At 36.0% G+C, this 22,580-nt stretch overlaps 1 protein-coding gene across 2 annotated transcripts in view; it reads right to left on the reverse strand.

The window, feature by feature from the left end:
- The window catches only part of KITLG (KIT ligand), an 87,455-nt gene that overhangs the window by 23,452 nt on the left and 41,423 nt on the right, over nt 1–22,580 (reverse strand). For both annotated transcript variants that reach the window (XM_055237665.2, XM_055237664.2), the window contains exons 3-4: nt 15,380–15,442; nt 2,015–2,185 (exon numbers count right to left, since the gene is read on the reverse strand). In XM_055237665.2, coding sequence (XP_055093640.1) covers nt 2,015–2,185; nt 15,380–15,442 — 234 coding nt within the window. The remainder of the gene's footprint in view (nt 1–2,014; nt 2,186–15,379; nt 15,443–22,580) is intronic.

Below are 22,580 nucleotides of genomic sequence, written 5' to 3' on the forward strand. Positions count from 1 at the left end.
AAGTTGAATCTGGGGCAGTGAACACAACGTCATGGGAAAAAATAAAATAAAACAAATAACCTTAAAAACAAGCTGGGGTTATTTTTCTTTAGAGATGCTCATTAAAAACATGAGGGTTTATTTTAAAAAGACCCCTCTGTTACAAGAACTTCCAGTCTTTAGTAAAAAAAAAAAAACCTCTACATAATGCATGCTCTAATATCCAAAAATTAGAAAGTCAGAAGATACCAAATATTGGCAAGGCAACTCTTATATACTGCTGAGATAATGTAAGTTGGTACATTTGATATTATCCCATAAAGTTAGACATGTGCCCATCCTGTGACTCAGAAATTCCATTCTCAGGTAAATAACCTACTGAAACTATTGCACATATATACCATCAGACATATAAAAAAGTTTTTTTGCAGCAATATCTGTATCACTTATGTCAACCAAAAGAGAGTGGCTTAATAACTAGTGATATATTGAATTAGTGGAGTTCAATTCAAGAGAAGGTTAACTACAGCTATATGCTTTAAAGTGGATACATCTTCTAAACCTAAAGCTGAGTGAAAGAGGCAAGTCCCAAAATAATAAAAATGGTATGATTAATTGATATAAAATTAATATAAAATTCCCCAAAGCAAATCAAAGCTATGTTGTAGGGATACATAATGGATTATAAAGAAAAGTAGGTAACAAAAATAAACAACTGTCTGTTACTCACTATGGACTATTCTAAGAGCTTTATATACATTAACTCAATCTCCAAAACAACTGAGAAATATCATCGGTAATCTCCTGGGTTCCCACCAAAGTGTCATGATTAGTAAATGCACATTCTTTGTTGTTTGCAGTGTTCTTCCCAACATCACCATTGACCTAACTCATTTACCTAACTCATCTTTAAGGCTCTAATGCACGTTATTTCCTTTGTGACACCTTGTGTGATACACTCTACTTTTTGTGATCTCTACTTCTTTTGAATGCCATCGGCACACTATATGCGGTAGTAATATGAAAGAGTGGTTAACACTACATTCTGACTTTGGAAATTAGAAAATAAAACAATACAAAGATCAAAGGTAGTGATTGGATTATTAGTATGGTAATAATTATAAAATAGGAGAGCACAAATGGGATTGAAGTTGGGTCTTACACAGTAGCTGGAATTTAGATGGGACACAGGAAAAAGCATTTAGGTATTAAGGTACAGAATCCTGCTTAAAACTTTGAATTTAAACTTATAGAAGTCTCCTAAGCTAACCTTTGGCCATTTGAACTGTATACCAAATCAGGTCTCCTAAGCATGATTCTGCTATAGACACAGTGTGATGAAAAAACGTCAAATTTTATTAATATTTGTTTCGCTAGGTAGGGTGTTAAAGTACTCATGACAAATCACCTAATGTCGACCCTGTTAGATGAATTCTGGCATTGTCCCCATTTTAAAGATAAAGTGAGGTACAAAGAAGTTATGCTCACAAAACTCATTAGTGACAGAGCCAGAATTTAAATTCCAATACTTCACTCTTATTTTCTGGAGTATATTGCCTATTCCATATGTCATGCCCATATCCTGAAGTTGGTGATGATCAGTTATCCAATGACTTTGAAGAGCCAAAATGTATTCCTTTGTTGTGACATATGGGGTGATTACATTACGGATAAAAGGATATGTGTTTATTACAGACAATTTTCCATTTAAATGAACACTTGTAACTTAATAGAAAGGTTTCGAGGACTTCACTTATGAAAAATAAAGATAAAGGCAGGACTGATTTTGCATTGTAATGTAAGTAAGTTTTATTTTTATATTAGATGACAATATTTAAGTCTGAATGTGCACTTCAATATTGCAGTATAACTGCAAATACTTGTTCTCTTTGCTCATCTGAACAAGATTTTTAAATTTGAAGTTTATACAATCAAAATATCATAAATAAAGGTGCCTCATTTTCCCCAACGCACCAAGAAGCATGGGTTTTTAGAGAAGGGTAATGAAAAATAATCCCAATGAACACAAAGTTACCTTAGATGAGTTTTCTTTCACGCACTCCACAAGGTCATCCACTATATTCACAAGTTTGTCTATGATGGAATAATTACTCAAACCTTCAGAAATATTTGAAAACTTGTCCAGAAGATCAGTCAAGCTGTCTGACAATTGTACTACCATCTCGCTTATCCAACAATGACTTGGCTGCAAGATATGAAAAAGGAGACAAAACAGCTATTTTAATAAGTGCCATAAAACTCAGAGTACTCTTCAAAGCTATCGTTTTAGTTACTCAAGTGATTCTCCTGCTTCAGCCTCCGAGTAGCTCGGATTACAGGTGCCTGCCACCATGCCTGGCTACTTTTTTATTTTTAGTAGAGAGGAGGTTTCACCGTGTTGGCCAGGCTGTCTCAAACTTCCTGACCTCAAATGATCCGCCCGTCTCAGCTTCCCAGTGTGCTGGGATTACAAGCATGAACCACCGTGCCTGGCCAGATTTTTAAAATTAATATTACATTACTTAAAATATTGTAATAGGAGGACAGGGGCTATTGTAACAGGAAGAGAAGGGACTAGTGTGACAGGAGGAGGAGGGACTCTTGTAACAGGAGGAGGTTGTAAGTTTGCACACTTTATATGATTTTAACGTGTTATATTTTCTCTTATAAAGATCTTTTAAGTGGAAACTCTGATGTAGTTTGAACTCTGCTGAAATGGTGCAGTGACAAAAATAACATTATTATTAGAAATAACTAACATTGAATTGGCTCATTAAAAACACAAATAATTTAATACAACTTTTAACAAAAATATTGTACTCAGAGTAATTGATGTCATGGAAAATAAATCAAACTACTAAGCTTTATTTCTCTATTTACCAATAGAATATCTCTGTGGGGAAAGTCAAGCCTTTTATTTATTTATTTATACTTTAATTTTTTACAGAGACAGGCTCTCTCTCTGAGTCCTGGGCTATAGTGCAGGGGTGCAATCATGGTTCACTGCAATGTTGAATTCCTGGGCCCAAGTGATCTTCCCACTTCTGCCTCCCAAGTAGCTGGCACTACAAGGCACATGCTACCAAGTCTGGCTAATTTTTATTTTTTTTTATATAAATGGGGTCTTGCTTTGTTGCCCAGGCTGCTCTTGAACTCCTGGCCTCAAGCAATCCTCCCTCCTCAGCATTCTAAAGTGCTGGGATTAGAGGCGTGAGTCAATGCATCTGGCTCAAGTCATTTATTTATTATAAAGTATAGAAGGGACCACTTTATATTCATTTAACGGAACAGTTTTACTTAATATAATACAGCCAAAAAGGAAACAGGTTTATCTGCAGATAGGTAAGCCCCAATTCCTGGAACCATTAAATGTCACTCAAAACTTTTAGGATTGTTGGCTCTGGCTTCAGATAAGAAGGATAAACAAATCTCAACATGGGAATTTAGTTCAAGTGGCCATTTCAACTCGTCATAACCAAGTTCTCAAAGAATATGTGTTTCCAAAGTATGTGCAGAATAGAGTCTTTGTTTTGTTAAATCAATGCTTACTTCAAGCACATGCAAGTTCCTACTTGCATCATTATCAGGTCTCTTTCAAAGCTGTCAGTCTTTCCTTGGATGCTGAATTGCTCTGCAAGTTTCTCTCCTTTTAGGGAGTGATAATTCCTTATAGACCGTCAGCCCTATCAACAATGAACAGATTTCCTAGGATATGGAACACAGCATACACTGTAAATGCTATTTGAATAGTATTTATGTGATAGAGTAGCTTTCACCAATTCATTCCGTTGAAATTGTGCAAATTTTTCTAACAATGAAATTCCAGGTATTAATCTCTTAGGACTCTATTTCCTTACTTTATGAATATGCTAGCCTACGATCTCTGGCAAGTAAGAACCAAAATCAAATTCCTTGTTTTGAATTAAGACATTCCTTTAGTTTCTGTGGTAGTTGTCTTATATGAATGGGTACTTTGTTCATTTTGCTTTTTTTTTGTGGTTAAAGTAGAAAATATTTTGTTGATTTGTTTCTTATTTTTAAGCTGGGGAATTCTGGGGTGCTTACTGCCACTTCTGTTGATCACTGTTTTCAACCGAACTCTATGTTTACATTTTATATTCTAGTTCCTATTACCCTACCTAGCTATTACTCTACCTCCTCCCATTTTCACATACCTAAATCAACAGTCTAAACAATCAACTCTTTCCAGTAAAATTTCCAACCCCAATCCTGTGCTTTCTTAGAGTTAAACCATGGAAATTCCACAATCTAATCCTACTCTAATGTTTACCCTTCTAAAGTCATGAACAATTTGTTGATAGTTGATATAAACTATGTGCCTACGCAGCTGAAAAACTGTGTATTTCTAAAACCCTTGCAATCATGTTTCATTCATTTTTTATTTTTGCTTGTGCTATTGTTTCTTTGGAAAAGGCTGAATCATAAATTCAAAGTTCTATTTTTCAGTAATTTAACCATGTATATATTGGCTTTAAAAGATTCTTGAGTTTATTAAAGATAAAATGAAGGTAAACAAATAATATTAAATGTCAGTCAGTTTTGATCTGCCTGCTTGTAAGAGAGGAAACTAGTTTTGACTGGAATGTCTAGCAATTTTGTCATTTTTAATTAAATATCGTCAATGATTTGCAAGGAGAATAAAACACAATGAACTAAGTATTTCATTTGTGAGGTGATAGCACATCTTTCTGTTTTTCAATTCCTCCACGATTATGATTATGAAATAAATGATTACAGATTGTCAAATTTACAAATGTACTTTTTCCTTTGCCTTAATAAATGACATTATCACTGTTTCTTATTTTTCAGAGATATTTTAAATTAAATAGTTTTATATAAATATTTACTCAATGATATTCATTAGAAGAAAGTAAGATATAATGTTCTCTCACTAGAAAATATAAAGGATTAAGAAAATTGACAGTCATACAGGATGTCAAAGGTGACACAAATGATGGCTTTTAAATTCCTGATGTGCGTGTACAGTAATTTGATGCTTTATTCACCTGTATGTATAGTTTCCAAAAGAAGAAACATATAGATTCTGCTTTGAGTGTAAAAATTTTTTTCTTGACTCCATTCTCTCAATTTCTTACCTTCTTTCTTGATAGCTTCTGTCTTATGTTTTCTTGGTTAATTATAGCAGCTCTAGCTAGGACTACCAAAAACATGTGCTTTCTATCCCTATGTACTTATAACATGTATTATTCTAGAATCCAAACTGACTCAATGATATTGAATCAATATCCTTGGACTGCTAGCATCTCACTACCACTGACAATTCAGTTAAAAACTGTGAACTTCCTTAGGAATTTTAAAGTACCATGAATACCAAATCATGATCTCACTAAATGATTAAATAAAATATATAATTTAAAATGAATAAAATTAAAAGTATTCTAAACATAACTAGGAATATGACTGTTTCCAAAGACCAACAACAGAAATATATGCACATTCTAAGACTAAGCATAAAGTTTTAAAAGGTAATATATTAATTCCACAAAATATGTGATACAGAATCTCTGTAGTTCCAGAACCAGTAAATTTGAGAAACTGGCTGAAATAAACCATGTATTTTAAAATCATCCTGGGGATTTGCTAATTCTGGCATGCTTTCTCCTCTCCATCTCCTGCCTCATTCAAGAAACTGTGCTGGTTTATGAGGTGAAGTAATTTGACACATTATTCCACATTGGTATTAGATGCACAGACAGTCTTTTTTTTTTTTTTTTTTTAGACAGTCTTGCTCTTGTCGCCCACGCTGGAGTGCAATGGCGTGATCTCAGCTCACTGCAACCTCTGCCTCCTGGGTTCAAGCGATTCTCCTGCTTCAGCCTCCCGAGTAGTTGGGATTACAGGCATCTGCCACCACGCCCAGCTAACTTTTGTTTTTTAGTAGAGACAGGATTTCACCATGTTGGCTAGGATCACCCCAGGTGATCCACCCATCTCGGCCTCCCAAAGTGCTGGGATTACAGGCGTGAGCCACTGCACCCGCCCCACAGACAGTCTTTAAGAGCAGTCATGGTAAGATTTATGGATTAAGAAGCTGAAAGTAGACAAAATAATACTATAACACTTCTTCACTGAGGCACTTTACACTACTTTCCATTTGGTAGCTATTCACAGAGAGATATCTATGTTCTTTCTTATAGGGCCTAAAGCTAGTATCTACCCAGTGAGAGCGTTCTTTTCACAGGAGTTGGTGAAATACCAATTAGAGATTCTCAGAGAGAAAAGCCTGGCTCATAAACGATGATGTTTCTAAGAATATTCACAAGTAGTATTCACCCAGCCTTCTAATCTGATTAATCTAAATACCAGCATTACCAGCCATGAGAATAGTGAAAGCACATAAAACTGAAGTGTTTTTTTCTGCTGAATTCACTATGACCCATGTGGTCTCACGTCTGGACCAGACACGATTCTTAGGCTCAATTAAGAAATCTCTTTGGAATAGAAATGGTTCGTTCTGTTTCATTTCAATTAATCCAGAGTCATACCAATGAAGGTAAATTTCTCTGAGGAATCATGACAATTGCCATTTGTGGACTTTATTTACTGTTCTTTTGGTTTTTATCGTTGTGGCTAGAAAGCTGACATTCTACTCTCAAACATTCCATGGGCAGGCAAATTTAAAAGTTTCCTATAAAAGCACTTTGCAAAATATTGCATGTTCATGTTGCCAGTGTAGTCTCCGAAATCTTAACTTCTCTTTGGATTAGCTGGGTTTTGTAATGATTTATTTTAGTCCTCTCCCTAAACAATTAATTTGGGTCTTCAGTGTTCACTTTAGGCATCTAACTTTGCATTTCTTGTTTGAATTAAAGTGATGTAGAAATCTCAATCTGATTAAGATGGTAATCAACCAAAGCACTCTAAATATGTGTTATTTCCCAGGGCAGACCTATAAATGGCCTCTAGGCCAGCCCTAAAATAGAACAGTGAAGGAACAGCACAGGGGTTTGGGGAGTGAGGGCAGCAATGATGAACTAGAGGCCCAGTTTTTAGTCCCAACTCTGTCAATTCACTTTGTGATTTCAGGCAAATCTATTCAGGGCTTCAGTTTCTCCATCTATAAAATAAAGGGGCCTGTCTAATGAGTGCTGGCCAATATGGGAATCCCACTGTCTATCCGCAGCTCCTCTCACTCAAAATGCATTGAACGTGTCTGCAGAGCTAAAATTTTCATTTAACTATAATTTCTTTAAATTGAAAAGTCAATAATATCACCCTATTTAGAGGCTGGAAAACTTTTAAGTATGTTTGGAAAACACAGAAATGTGACTATCTTCTCAATGGTAAATTTTATTAAAAAATCTAAATATGGAATAACTACTTCTAATGAAAATTTAGTGTATGAACTGTAATATGTTGCAGGTGTAAAACACACTGTGGATTTTGAATAATATGAAACATATAAAACATTTCATTAATAATTTTTAGATTGATTTTAAGGTAAAATGACAATATTTTGGATACATGGGGCTAAATAAATTTCATTATACTTAACTTCAGCTGCTTATTTTTATTTATTTTTTTTTAGTGTGGCTACCAGACAATTAAGATTATGAATGTGGCTTCTATTGTATTTCTATCAGACAATAATGGCCTAGATAATCTGAACAGCATCTTAATATAATCACTTATTAGGAAGACGGGCCCCTATGCTGTAGTACAGTATACAAAAGAACTACTTAAAATAGCATTTAATGTCATATTTTATTCATTCAACTAACATTTTATGCTTATTCATTTTAAATAAATACTTTCTTATTACATGGGAGATCAAGGCAGATAAATAGTTGACTACAAGTCTCTATTTGGCTGACGTCTATTTTTATAAACAGAATGCCACATCATAGGAGTGGAGCCTCAGAATCCATGCTTACAAACAGTGAACTTTCCCTGTAGCCACAGTTGGTTGGATGATGGTAGACACCTGACTTGGATGGGCCAATCATAAAGTTCCTCCCCAAAATTGGTATTGATCATTAGAAACTGATAATTAGTCTCTGAGTAGGGCTGAAATTGAATTATGTAAATCTGGCAGCTCTTGGGCAGTTACATTCTACCAAGTGACTGGAACAAAGGAGAAGAAATCTGCACAAATAGAATGAGGCAGAGAAACAGAGATTCAGAGATGGAGAAGGAAAAACTGATAGTTTCCAATCCTGGTTCCAGTCTTTTCATGAAGCCTATTGCACCCATGCCCTTAGGTGACATGCTATTCTTTAGTGTCCTTATAATAATGGGACTTTTACTATTAGTGAAAACCACAGGAATCTAATAAGATGGGCTCCTTCAAGATTTGGAAATCTAGCATTTTTGCCAAGAGTTAAATGTTTATTCATAACTATTTTTTGAGGAGCGACTATATGCATTGGATTGTCTAAAGAATGGTGAGGAGATACACAGGAGTAAAAGATTTCAACCTTGCTCTGTAGATAGTCAAAATATAGTAAAAAGAGAACACAACAACAAAATAATAATGGTGGTATCTGATGTTATTATATGCACACCACAACTCATATTTTTTGTATTTTAATTATTTCTCACAAGAATACTTTGAGACAAATATATAACAGTTAAAATATTAAGCTCTATGTAAGCAATATATGATCATGTACCCAAGATGAATAGCCTCTGGACAAATTCCATAGAAGTCACAAGATAATAAACTAAAAGATAGGGTCCATATAGCAGGTGCAATGTTAGTATTGCTGACCACCAAGCCCCAGCATCAAGCAAAACACTCAGCACAGAGTAGATGTGATGCCAATTTCACCTGATCAAATGATACAAGGGAGAGAAAATGTGGGCTGAAAGAGCAGAAAATGTCCTTGTGTGAAAGGGAAATCTTAAACTGACCTTGGAGGAGATGACCACTAAGATGGGTTAAGCCCCAAGATATTGCGTGATTCTGTGGGTAGAATTTGGGATAAGTGGATGGGAGAAGAAAGGGCATCCTTTGAGAACAGGCGCATTGATTTTAGGAGGCAGTGATGCATGTGGCTGAGGTGGCAAGTTTGTGTTGGGGAATAATGGGTATTCAGATGAGTTGGTTTGGGTAGGGCAGGATTACGGAGAGTCATGAACATTAGGTTCAGGAATTTGGCTCTCAGTCTTTAGTAAATGGGAACAATAAGCAAGTTGTTGAATGCAAAAATAACTCAATTAAAGCAGTAGAACAGAAGGCTTAAAGAAGCTGTGATTCCCCAAAATTGCATAATACAATTCTTACACCTAAAATATTTTTAAAAATTCACACGTATCTAAAAGAAGATTATAACGTTGCAGTGCAGATACTGTGTGATGAGTTATAGGCACTCACCTCATCATTATAACCTTGTGAACTATACTCAGTTCAAATCTGTGCCTCAAGGAAATTACAAATGATTATATGGTAGGGAACTTTTCTTCTTCCTTCCTTTCTTCACTTTCTTTCAGCAAATATTCATTAAATGCCTATGAGCATCCATGAGGCACTGAGAATCTAATGCAGAGCAAAAAGAATATTGTTCCTACCTTCGTGAAGTTTACAGATTGGTGGAAGATTATCCATTAAATCATCCCACAAATACATCCAAAACTGCTACTCTGAGGAGTGCTATGAAAAGAGTTTCCAGTAGAACAATTTGGTTTCATCAAAAATCAAAACTGAAATCTAAAAGAATCAGGTGTTAGCTAGACAAAAGAACGAATCAGGATTCCAGGTATAGAGAAAGCCAGGCAAGAAGCTATGTGGCAGCAAGGAACCGGTAACGATAAAGGACTGAAAAAGGATATGGAAAGGTGTCAGATCAGTATAGTCTTTTTTTTTTTTTTGAGATGGAGTCTCGCTTTGTCCCCCAGGCTGGAGTGCAGTGGTGAGATCTTGGCTCACTGCAAGCTCCACCTCCTAGGTTCACGCCATTCTCCTGCCTGAGCCTCCTGAGTAGCTGGGACTACAGGCACCCGCCACCATGCCCAGCTAATTTTCTGTGTTTTTAGTATAGACGGGGTTTCACCGTGTTAGCCAGGATGATCTCGATCTCCTGACCTCGTGATCCACCTGTCTTGGCCTCCTAAAATGCTGAGATTACAGGCGTGAGCCACTGTGCCCAGCTAGATCACTATAGTCTTGGAGGCCTTGTTGAAGCAGCTCCTTATCCTGTTTCCTAAGAGCAACAAAAAGCCATTCAATGAATATAACAAAAGAGGAACGAAATGATTGGATGTATTTCTTTTTAAATCACTCTATCTATTCAGGAAGAATCAAAACATCAAATAATAAATCCTGAGGTATCAAAGAAAATGGAAAGAGCCCAGAGGTAAGTAATAGGGCCAGACAAAAGAAGATGAGAATAGCCAAGAAGTGAAATTGTGCATACCTGAGGAAGGGTACTGAAGAGGGAAGAAGGTTGGAAGCCTTATTGTTAGAGTGGCATCACATGCTGCCAATCACTCCCACATTTAGCTGTGCCTTTAAAAAGTCTGAATGAAAAACTGACAATGATAGCAAAGATTGGTTCAGGTAAGTATCATCAATAGATGCTAAATCCGTGGGAGAAACTTTGATAAGGAGAAGGATTGCTTACATGGCCTTAAAGTGTCTCTCCCCAAATTGTGAATGAGTAAATATATATAAATAGTTGAACATCTTAACCAGATGATCAAAACAAACAGCACCATGAGGAGAAGATGGACTCTGTGTGCCTCTGGATGTGGTAACCTGAGCACAAATCATCACATATGTAGCATTGTCACTTGAATTGCATAAGCTCTACAGAAGCATTAAGAAACATCAATCAAATGTTGCAAAGAGAAACACTTTTCTCAAAGGAGAGGACTGTCTCATTCAAAAATATCAGTGCCATAAAGACAAAGAAAGCCTGAGGAACTCTTAAAGGAGACTAAAGAGACAGGATGTAGTAGCTTATTATTGCTGCTATAACGAAGTTCTACAAACTTGGTGGCTTAAAGCAGAAAAAATTTGTTATTTTACAGTTCTGGAGGTCAGAAGTTTAAAATAGGTCTGAATAGGCCAATACCAAGGTATTCATTAGGGCTGTGTTTCTTTTGGGTGCTCTAAAGGAAAAATCATTTTCTTTGCCTTTCCCAGCTTCCAGAGGCCACGTGCATTCCTTGGCTTGTGAATGCCTCTTCCATCTTTGAAGCCAGCAGTGTAATATTTTCAAATCTCTCTCTCTGGCTCTGACACTCATGCCTCCCTTTTATAAAGACTCATGTAAATCAGAGTGGGACCACCTGGATAATCCAAAATAACTTTTCCATCTAAAAATCCTTAATTTAATTACATCTGCAAAGTCCTTTTTGCCATGTCAGGTTATATATTCCCAAAACAAGGTATCTTTGGGAGTCATTATTTACATGGTATCAAAATGAGAATTACGATCCTAGATAGGATCTTATACTGAAGGAAAGGAAATGCAAAAAAAAAAAAAAAAAAAAAAAAAAAAAAGGCTAAATTGAAATACAGACATAGATTAAAGTACTATAATTATTGTAAAATTTATTGAAGTTGCAAATGTACTGTGTTTAGGTAAGAAAATATCCTTTACGTAGGAAATACACACTGAAGTATTTAAGAGTAAATGGCCATGTATGCATCAGTATACAACTTATTCAAGAAGTTCAGAAACATAATAAAACACACATGCATACATAGAAAGAAAGCAACTGATAAAGCAAATGAGGCAGAATGTTAAAAATACATGAAATAGGTGAATCTGGATTAAAGGACACATGGGTGTTCTTTAAATATTCTTACAACTTTTTTGTAAATTTAAAATTATTTGCAAATAAAAAACTAAAAGAAAACTGATGAATATATACTTCAAGTAAAAACTGAAGAAGGAACAACATCTAGTGTTCAGTAGCAAAACAGGTGACACAGTTAATAAAAATGTCTGTTTCAAAATAACTAAAAGAGTGGAATTGGAATGTTCCTAACACAAAGAAATTATAAAGTTGAGCTGATGAATATTCCAGTTACTCTGATTGGATCATTACACGCTGTATGCTTGTATCAAAATATCACGTGTACCCCATAAATATATAAAACTCTTATGTATCCATAATAGCTAAAAATAAAAAAATTAAAAAAATTAATGAAGATTTTTAAACTCAAATATTACAAGCAACCCACAGTTTATGTCATGCTATGGAAGTTCAAATGAATGAAGATGTGTGGCAACAATTCAGCAATGCCATTTTTATTCTTTCTACAATAACATTACTAATAAATGGAAAAGACCAGAAATATCTAGGTATTCTTTAAGGTTAGGAAGTTAAAGGAAAGTTTAACAGTCCGGCAATATAATAGTTTCAAAGAGTTTAAAATAGCACTGGTGATTATCGTTAGATTTAAATACTAAGTGGTTGATCACACCCTGCTATTTGTGAGAGAGAATCTGCTAGGTAATTTTCTAAGAAGGACCTTGGAAAAGTGAACTCCCTTTTCTAGGAGAATTTAGCTGTTTTTCAAAACGAAGGCAAAATAAAAATAAAAGTGTATTCTATTCTAGAGCTTTCTTCTGCCCAGCGCCCATGGGCAGAATTTTATTGCTTTGGCACCAAAGAATCTTTTTGGCATCCATTCCCACTCCACCCTCTATTGTTTAAAGACAAAAGATAAGGCAGCTGGGACTCTGACCACTCGCAAATAATCAGAGGCCTCCCCACTGGGAAACTCCTCTGGTCTTGGCAGAAACGAACATTTCAAAAGGAAGGTAAAACAAAGGGTGAGACCCCTGGTTCTGTCCAATGCTCTAAACATGGCCTTGTTTTTCTTGCCCACAGTGGCGGCCAAGAAGAACAGTGTTTCTCCAGTTGTGCCAGGACAGCATGCCAGAATCAAATAATAGTAGACTTTTCTCAATTACAGAAACAAGCACAAAATATGTGGCAGTGAATCAGCTTTATTTTCACAAGCTTGGCTCTTGCTATCACAAGCCGACATTGAAATATATGATTTAGCACATTCTATGATTATATCAGCACAAAAAATTCTATTTAGTTGTTTTCAGTTTAACATTTGTTTTTAAAGAGCAGCAGGTTATCTTTGAGTGCTTGGCAATCACAATTCTAAATGCTGCTGCAGTCAGGAAGGATCTGGGGTGGGTCTTTATTACCTAGAGGCTTCCCTTCAAACACTTTCCCTAAGTATTGTAATTATTTAGATCCTCACTTTCTGTAACCCAGGGTTAAGAGTCTGATGACCTAGGGGTTTCTTTTTAAGACTGTCACTTTCTAATTGTATAACCTTCGGCAAAATACTTTTGAGCTGTAAAGCTCAATATATCATTTGTAAAATAGGAATCATAATAGCTATTTTGCCTTCCTCAGAGTTTTTCTAATCAGCCAAGAAAATTAATATGTGAAATCATTTTGCAAATAGAAAAGTGTTATAAAAAGGCCACATAATCCCCCCTGCCTGCCTTCCCAAATACTAAACTTTTTGATCAAAAGATCATTGCCTAATTGATGTGTGTTTGTTTCTTCAAGTGTCTGCCAAAGTGCTGGCTCCTGGTTAGTTTTTCCTAACTAAATACTTGCTAAGTAATCAAATAATAAAATTAATTAACTTTCAGGCTGCTAATAATTTTCCATTTCTATTTCCAGAGAACTCCCCCTAACCCAATAGGATAGACATTGACGTAGTCTTGAGGATAAATGGTTCAACATGAAGATACATGTTCTAAGGAATTCTAAAAAAAACTTTAGGTAGTTCATGCTAAAATGCTTACTAATAAAAAGAAATGTAGCTTTGACATTCTCTTGAAATGACAGCCTTGTAGTCTTTGAAATGCATTTTAAGCACAAGCACATAATGATGTGTTTAAATTGGTAACAACTTTGATGGACTGATCCACAAAAATTGGTCAAAACCTAAAACAACTTGCACAAAGTAGATGTATAATAAGTTTTGGTAGATTATGGAAAGATGAGAGTTGTAGAGAAGAGAGTAACTCAAATGGTTTTAAATTTACTCAAGAAACACAGTACAGCAGTTGAAATGAGTCAACATAAAACAACTTGTCAAAGCATGTTGAAAGATATAAGCGAACTTCAAAGTATAGAAGCTTAACATAAAATTATTCAATATTCAAAAAGTTCCATGTCTTATGTATGGGTGCATACATTGCAGTAAACATATAAGAGAATGCTCCTCCTGCTCTACATAACACCAGGGAATGCTGTCCACATTACAAGCCCTGAAAGCACACATTGGAATGAAAAAGTCCAGCTCAGAATAAGTGTTACCACTAAGAGACAAAGTGGGGATTAATGAAGACGGAGAAGGAGCATACATAGGGCATTAGTTACATTTGTAATGTTTCATTATTAAAAATATATTTGAAGCAAGTATTGCACAATGGTAAGGTTTGATAAGCTCTGTGATGGGTATACAGGTATTATATTATTCTCTATGCTTGAAATATTAATGTATGAATTCTGATACTGTGTAATGAGAAAAATAATTAAAATTTCTTGTTTTCAGCAACAGAGTAGTACTTATAATAGTAAACACATACACTTGTAAGTTCTAAGAATCTATTGCACTGCTAGTAAATCAAATCGTGTTTTCAAATTAAACAAGTGAGATAGGTCAGCTATGAAAAAGAATTTACATAAACTTACACCCAAGTCCTTTTTAGGGCAATGCTTAAAGAAAATGAGAAAATCTGTGGCTAGGTCTAAAGAAGATAATCGTATTTACTTTGGAAGTACAGATGGCCCTCCGTATCCATGGATTCAACCAACAGAAGACGGAAAACATTCAAACAATAAGAAAACATAAAATGAATTTTAAAAGCAGAGTATAACAATGATTTATGTAATATAGGCATTATATTCAGTATTAGAATTAATTTAGAATTAATTTAGAAATACTTTAATTTAGTTCCAAATTCCTGGAACTAAACTCCTGGAACACACAGGAGTTCCAGTGTGCCTTCCATGGTGAAAAATAAAAATTTAAAAATAAAGTATACAGAAGAATGTGCATAGGTTATATGCAAATACTATGCCATTCATAGAAAGGACTTGAGCATCCTAGGATTTGGGTATCCTGATGGTGGAGTGAGTGGGGAGGATGGCGGGTTGGAAGGTGTCCTGGAACCAATCCCCTAAGGATAGTGAAGAACAACTATACAGGTCTAGGATATATGTGCTGAAATGATCACCGATAAAGTTTAACAGTTGCTTAAGAGGGGAAAAAAAAACCTGCAAGTCAAATTCCAAAGATAAATTCTTCAAATCCTGACAATAAGCAAACTCCTAAATAGCAGCTAGTGTACTATCTCAATATGAATGATCCCATTTCTTCTATGATCTACTAAAATGAAACTCAGAAATGTAGTTTACATACCAAAACATCCATCCCGGGGACATATTTGAGGGTTATCATATAGTCTTTCGGAAGATTTGCCACCTACAGAGACAAAAAAAAATTCCATAAGAAAATTCTTATACATCAATTAATCATATTTGTAGTGCTTTGGAGAAAAGCATACAAAACTTGTGCTTTTTAAAGTTACCAATGAATTTCAATATTTACATGCATATTGATTTTTAATCCTTGATTTCCCTTTGTAATCAAAGGCATCCTTCAAAATAAAAAAGTGATAATACAAATCTTTTAGACTCCAAATTCAGTTATGCCTGGCTAGGTATAACCTACTGAGTTTTGGAAACATGATCTGAATTTCAGCTTCCACCTGTGATCTTGGAATTCTCCTCCAGGACTATTTTCCTACTTGTTCCTCCATAGGATTAATCATAAAATATATGCTTTTTATGTCAGTGGTTCTCAAAATGTGTACCTCAAAGTGATGTGCCAGCAATAGGGAACCTGTCAGATATGCATATTCTCAGGCCATACCAGACCTACTGAATCTTACTTAACAAGTCCTCCAGGTGATTCCGATGTGCATCCAAATTTGAGAACTACTACTTTATGTTGAACCTAAAAAATGATCAGTGAAACTTCACAAGAACAATGCTACTTATGAGATGAAAATGCTTTATAAGAAATAATTTAGAAAGATTCATTTTGTGATGTAACTTAATTCTCTTACCTTGGGCTGAACATTTGAGAAGTCTCAAATGTTTGCCCAGGTTCTTCTGAAGGCTTTAAGTAACGTCTGACTTACTTACATCAGTCATTCTGGCATAAGTGAATACGCAATAGGTTTGGGACAAAGGAATCTGGGACAAATCTAAACTCTGTATGTTGGTTCCTCTCATTTATAAAATGAAGATCAAGATACCTATGTCAAATGGTCATTTAGAATTAAGATAGATGAATGTGCCAAACACATTATAAACACTCAATCCATGTTCTTTACTGAGAGCTATACTGGCAACTGACTGGAGGCATATAACCCTAGTAAGTTACAGAGTTCTAGGTTTTCTTCCTTCCTACACAATGTAGCAACTTTGCGGTCCCCAACCTTCTCTTATATCACCATTAAAATTCCCAGATGAATAATTTAGCCAACAACTGACTTAGCTCATTGGGTATTAAGATAACATATGTTAAAAAGTAGTTTTGTACCATTACATCTTCAAGGGTCTATCTTGCTTTGTAGACTTGTTTTTTCCTTCATCTTGTCTCCAAAAACTTTATTTTCCTTATAGAAAACTAAGATCATGTGCATGTTTGCTAGACTAGGTCATCTCGCACAAGTTTACCATAACATTTTCTGTATGATTCTGCTTGGTCTTGTCAATAGCTTCTAGAATCTGAGAACAATTTATTGATAAATGAATTTAGGCATGGGCATAAGTAGTCAGATGGGAGCTAAGGTAGTAACTGATCTCATGGTGCTTACTACCATCCTACTTCCAGTAATGCCACCTGACACTCATTTCAGCTCTGAACTGAGGCACTTAGTATGGTTCCTCTTCCCTAAGTTCACATAATCATAAAATAGTAACAGTGTCTAACACGTACCAAATATTTACTATGTGCTAGGCACTGTGCTCACTATGGGCTTAGGCTGCATTATTACAATTTATCCTCAGATCCCGCTGACATATTGTCTCTATTCAACAGATGAAGAAAGTGAGGCTAGAAGGGGTCAAGTGCCTTGACTAAGGTCACACAGCCATCACATGTTAAGTCTAGACTAGAACTCAGGTCCCTTGAGAGAAGAGCCTCCCTTGTCTCTTAGCTCCACTACATATTTTCACACTCTACACCCTCTGGGCACTTGTTCTAGGTATTTTCCACTTCTGAATCTTCACCATCAACCTTCTTCATGCCACCCTAAATAAAATATTAGAATTATTGCTGCTTTTATTTTTCTTTTTTTGGTACAGAGTCTCACTCTGTCACCTGGGCTGGAGTGCAGTAGCATGATCCTGGCTCACTCCAACCTCCACCTCCTGGGCTTAAGGAATCCTCACATGTGTCAGCCTCTGGGATTACAGGCACGCACCACTACACCTGGCTAATTTTTGTATTTTTAGCAGAGGCGGCCATGGTGGCCAGTCTGGTCTCAAACTCCTGGCCTCAAGTGATCTGCCTACCTTGGCCTCCCAAAATGCTGGAATTACAGGCATGAGCCACAGTGTCCATTCCATTGCTGCTTATTGAAAACACATCTGAGCTACTAGACATGACGGCATTTTTGTTCATTTATTTTTGGCGTTAACTCCCTTACTCTTTAAACTTAACTTTCTTCCTCTCAAACTTTCCACCAAGCTTCCATAATTTCTTTTCTCTTCTTAATCTTCATCTTCATCTTTGAAAGGAAAAACGGTCTAGTCATTTTATGTAAAACCTAGTGACAAAGACACAGCAGACCTGTTGCAGGTGTGAAAGCAACAACTAAGCAGCAATATTCTATCTCATTTTGAATAAACCAGGTAAATTAAAGGCATTCCAGATAGAAAAATGCAGGAAGAAGTGGCAAGTATTCTGAACACAATCTGCTTAACAATCCAGCCCTTTCTTAAGCATAATTTATATTATTTTAAAAATACAAAAATACAATCAACTAGATTAGTATTTAGAAAGTGTGGGATCTGAGTATATGTCTAAAAAGTAAAGAATATGTAAAGAGTATGCTGACCAATTCCATTTCATGAATAATTTATATACAAATACTGGTTCAAAGAAGGCTTACAGGAAGTTCTTGACAAAAACACTGAAATCTACACTCTACCACTGGCGGTAGGGCAGTGTATAATAATAAAGTAATTTATTCGTTAAGCTGATTTACTGATACTCAATTTCTGGTGAGACTGAAAAATAATACTGTTTTTGAAACGTGCTTTATAATTTAAAACAAGTTTTCACGTACAGTTTCTACCACAACCCCATGAGAGATTATATTAAGCTTATTTTACAAATGAGTTCACGGAAACTCAGAGAGGTTAACCGGTATCCCCAAGGTACACGCATTAGGAGTAACTGGTGCAGGTAGGATGCAAATCCTGGCTTTGTGTGCTGGGGCTCAGCACATCTACCTATAGCGCAGTCTCCCATTATTACATTCTTGGTTTTCATTGGTTTCCTTCTAATTACATTTGGAAGAGAACTTAGAAAGTCAAGTTGTAGATATTTGTGGTTGCTTAATAAATTATTGTGTTAATATTACTTTCTAAGCATTTATACAGATTGAACATCTCTAATCTGAAATCTAAAATAAAGCTACATGCATACAAGCTATGTGATCTTTGACAAAGTCAACAAACATACACAGTGGGGAAAGGACTCCCTATTCAATAAGTGGTGCTGGGGAAACTGGCTAGCTATATGCAGAAGAATGGAACTAGACCCCTACTATTCAACACATACAAAAATTAACTCAAAAAGAATTAAATTTTTAAATGTAAGTCTCCACACTGTAAAAATCCTGGAAGAAAACTTAGTAAACACCATTCTGGACACTGGCCTTGGGGAATAATTTATGACTAAGTACTCAAAAGCAATTCCAACAGAAACAAAAAATGACAATTGGGAGCTAATTAAACTAAAGAGCTACTACACAACAAAAGAAACTACTAACAGAGTAAATAGACAACCTACAGAATGAGGGAAAATATTTGTAAACTATGCATCCAACAAAGATCTAATATCCAGAATCTATAAGGAACTTAAACAATTCAACAAGAAAAAAATAACCCCATAAACAACAAGTAAGCAAAAGACATACACATTTCTCAAAAGAAGATATGCAAGGGGCCAAGAAACATATGAAAAATTGCTCAACCTCACTAATCAACAGAGAAATGCAAATCAAAACCACAATAAGGCACCATCTCATATGGGTTAGAATGGCTGTCATGTTGGTGGGAGTGTAAATTAGTTCAACCATTGTGGAAGACAGTGTGGTGATTCCTCAAGGATCTAGAACTAGAAATACCACTTGACCCAGCAATCCCATTACTGGGTATATATCAAAAGGATTATAAATCATTCTACTATAAAGACACATGCACATGTATGTTTATTGCGGCACTATTCACAATAGCAAAGACTTGGAACCAACCCAAATGTCCATCAGTGAGAGACTGGATAAAGAAAATGTGGCACATATACAGCATGGAATAATATGCAGCCATAAAAAAGGATGAGTTCGTGTCCTTTGCAGGGACATGGATGAAGCTGGAAACAATCATTCTCAGTAAACTAACACAAAAACGGAAAACCAAACACCACATGTTCTCACTCATAAGTGGGAGTTGAACAATGAGAACACATGGACACAGGGAGAGAAACATCACACACCAGGGCCTGTTGGGTACTGGGGGGCTAGGGGAAGGATAGCACTAGGAGAAATACCTAATGTAGGTGACGGGTTGATGGCTGCAGCAAACCACCATGGCACGTGTATACCTATGTAACAAACTGCACGTTCTGCACTTGTACCCCAGAACTTAAAGTATAATTTTAAAAAATGTCAAAAAACGACAGATGCTGGTGAGGCTGCAGAGAAAAGGGAACGCATATACACTGTTCAGCCACTGTGGAAAGAAATTTGGGGATTTATCAAAGAATTCAGAACTACCACTCAACCCAGCAATCCCATTGCTGGGTGTATATCCAAAATAAGTCCTTCTACCAAATAAACCCATGCATTTGTACGTTCATCACAGTACTATTCACAATAGAAAGACATGGAATCGACCTACGTGCCTATCAACAATGGACTGAATAAAGACAACGTGGTACATATACACCATGGAATACTATGCAGCCACAAAAAAAGAATAAAATCATGTCCTTCGCAGGAATACGGATGCAGCTGGAGGCCATCATTGTCAGTGAATTAACACAGGAACAGAAAAACAAATATTGCATGTTCTCACTTATAAGTGGGAACTAAACACTGCATACACGTGGAAATAAAGATGGCAACAATAGATACCAGGAACAACTAGATAGGAAGCAGGGAGACAGGGTTAAAAAAACTACCTATTGGGTACCATGTTCACTACCTGGGTGATGGAATCAATCATACCCCAAACCTCAGCATCACACAATATACCCAAGTAATAAACCTTCAAATGTAGCCCCTGAATAAAAAATAATAGTTGAAAGTGTATTAAAAAGAAAAAACCACAAATATTCTAAAATCTGAAAAAAAAAATGAAATCTGAAACAGTTTTCATCCCAAGCATTTTGGGTAGGAAATATTCAACCCTGTAGTATACTGACTCACCTTCCAGAAAGCACAGATAACCATGAAATAAATTCTGCTTCTCTGATATATGTCACTGTGGAAAGTTTTACAGAGTAGAGGGAGCCCATGGCCTGGAACTTGGAAAATACTCCTTAGAGGCAGTGAATTTAATGTATGGATTAATAGCACAGGTTCTGGAGACAGACAACTCAGGTTGGATCCCGGCCCTGCAACCTGCTAACTCAGAAGTCTTGGGCAAGTCACTTCATCTACTTCAGCCTAAATTTTTACATGTATCACATGGGAATCATGTAGAATCTAGCTGATGGATTTATAAGGATTAAATAACTCATGTAAAATACTAAGTGCTTAGGCATGGTATTTGAATGAGTATGAATTTCTATTAATACTAAATGCAAGGGAGTGGGACAGTCTAGATAGAGGAACGGTCTTATGCAAAGGCAAAGAAATGGGAAAGCTCATAGTGTGTTAGGGAGACCAGATAAGAGATAATAAATATTCCAGGAAAACTGCATTTGAGAGAGACCCTCCAAATGTTGAGCTAAGGAAGTCAAATGGGAGGTAGTAAGGTACAGTAGGAACAGTTCTACCATCAGAACTCCACAGCAAGTCGCTTCTGCTTAGACACATAGCATCATCTCTGTGGAAGTTCTACTCCTTGTCTGTAAGATAAAGAGGGCAAACTAGATAATTTCTATAAATTCAGTCTGGTTTGACTTACTTATGTAAGTGGTGATGCAACACTGAACATGTTTCAGCAGAGAAGTAACATGGTAGTAAAATACCAAGATTAGTATGGTAAGACAGTTTGGAGCAAAGAGAAAACAGAGACAGACAAAAGATTAGAAGACCACTAGGAATCTGAATATACATTAAATATTTACATGTAAACTGGAAACTAGAAAAGCAGGAACCAGGTCTAGAGTCCAGGGAGGTATTCCCTATTGGTAGGGTTAAATGGATAAGTAACCAAGGCTACATATTTTAAAAAACAAATCTGTTCTACTAAAAGAAATTCATGGCAAAAAAAATAATAATAATAATTGACGGAAAATTTTACCAAAGGCCAACTCATTCTAATGAGCTCTGGTTTGGAATGCAAGGATGTCAATACTATGCCAGATTGTAAAATAAAAAACTGCAAAAACAAGTTACTGGATGATGAGCTAACTGTGCTAGGTGGGCCCCATTTACTGTCTTCTTTGGATGTCCTAAGGATTGACCATGTCCAGTGACACTGGAAAAACATCCACGGGAGAACAGCATTCGGAAATGCTGGAGACTCGGCCAAGAAGAAGTCTTTGCAAGCCAAACTGGCACTGGCTGCATACCACACCCTGCAGGTATTTGGACTCAGAAGAAAAATAACTCAAAGCCAGAATACTTAACTTCCTCTCGAGATCACTGATCTAAAAACCTTTGGATCCCATGGTTCAAGGGTCACTGAGGTCCCTAAATCTCATGAGATCAGTGGCCACTTTGGACATCTTTGCAAGACCCTTACTTGTTATGCTGTCTCTCCCAAGTCCAAGGCAGGAATCAAAATTCAGTAGTTATCTATGACTCCTTTGACACTTTTATAAAATGCTGTGCATATGTCAACTTTTCTGGGGAAAGAGTCCATTATTTTCAGACCTAGCAAAGTTTAATAATCACGGCTGTAGATGAAAAAAGCTCTACACTTCTATCTAAATGTCATCATTCACTTGTGTACAGTAGCTTACTATAATGTTAGTTGTTCAGCCTTCAGAAATGACACCCCCCAAAAAAGCTTTTTGCTTCGTTTCTCCTAAAAAATTATCTACCACTAATATTGACTAAAAATTTAACCAACCAGGTGTATTACCTATAGTTTTCAAATGTAACTGGACTTTTTAAAAATGGTAACAATTAGTGATTTAAAAGAAAATTGGC

This window comes from Symphalangus syndactylus, chromosome 13 (assembly GCF_028878055.3).
Source record: "Symphalangus syndactylus isolate Jambi chromosome 13, NHGRI_mSymSyn1-v2.1_pri, whole genome shotgun sequence".
NCBI classification, from domain to species: Eukaryota; Metazoa; Chordata; class Mammalia; order Primates; family Hylobatidae; genus Symphalangus; species Symphalangus syndactylus.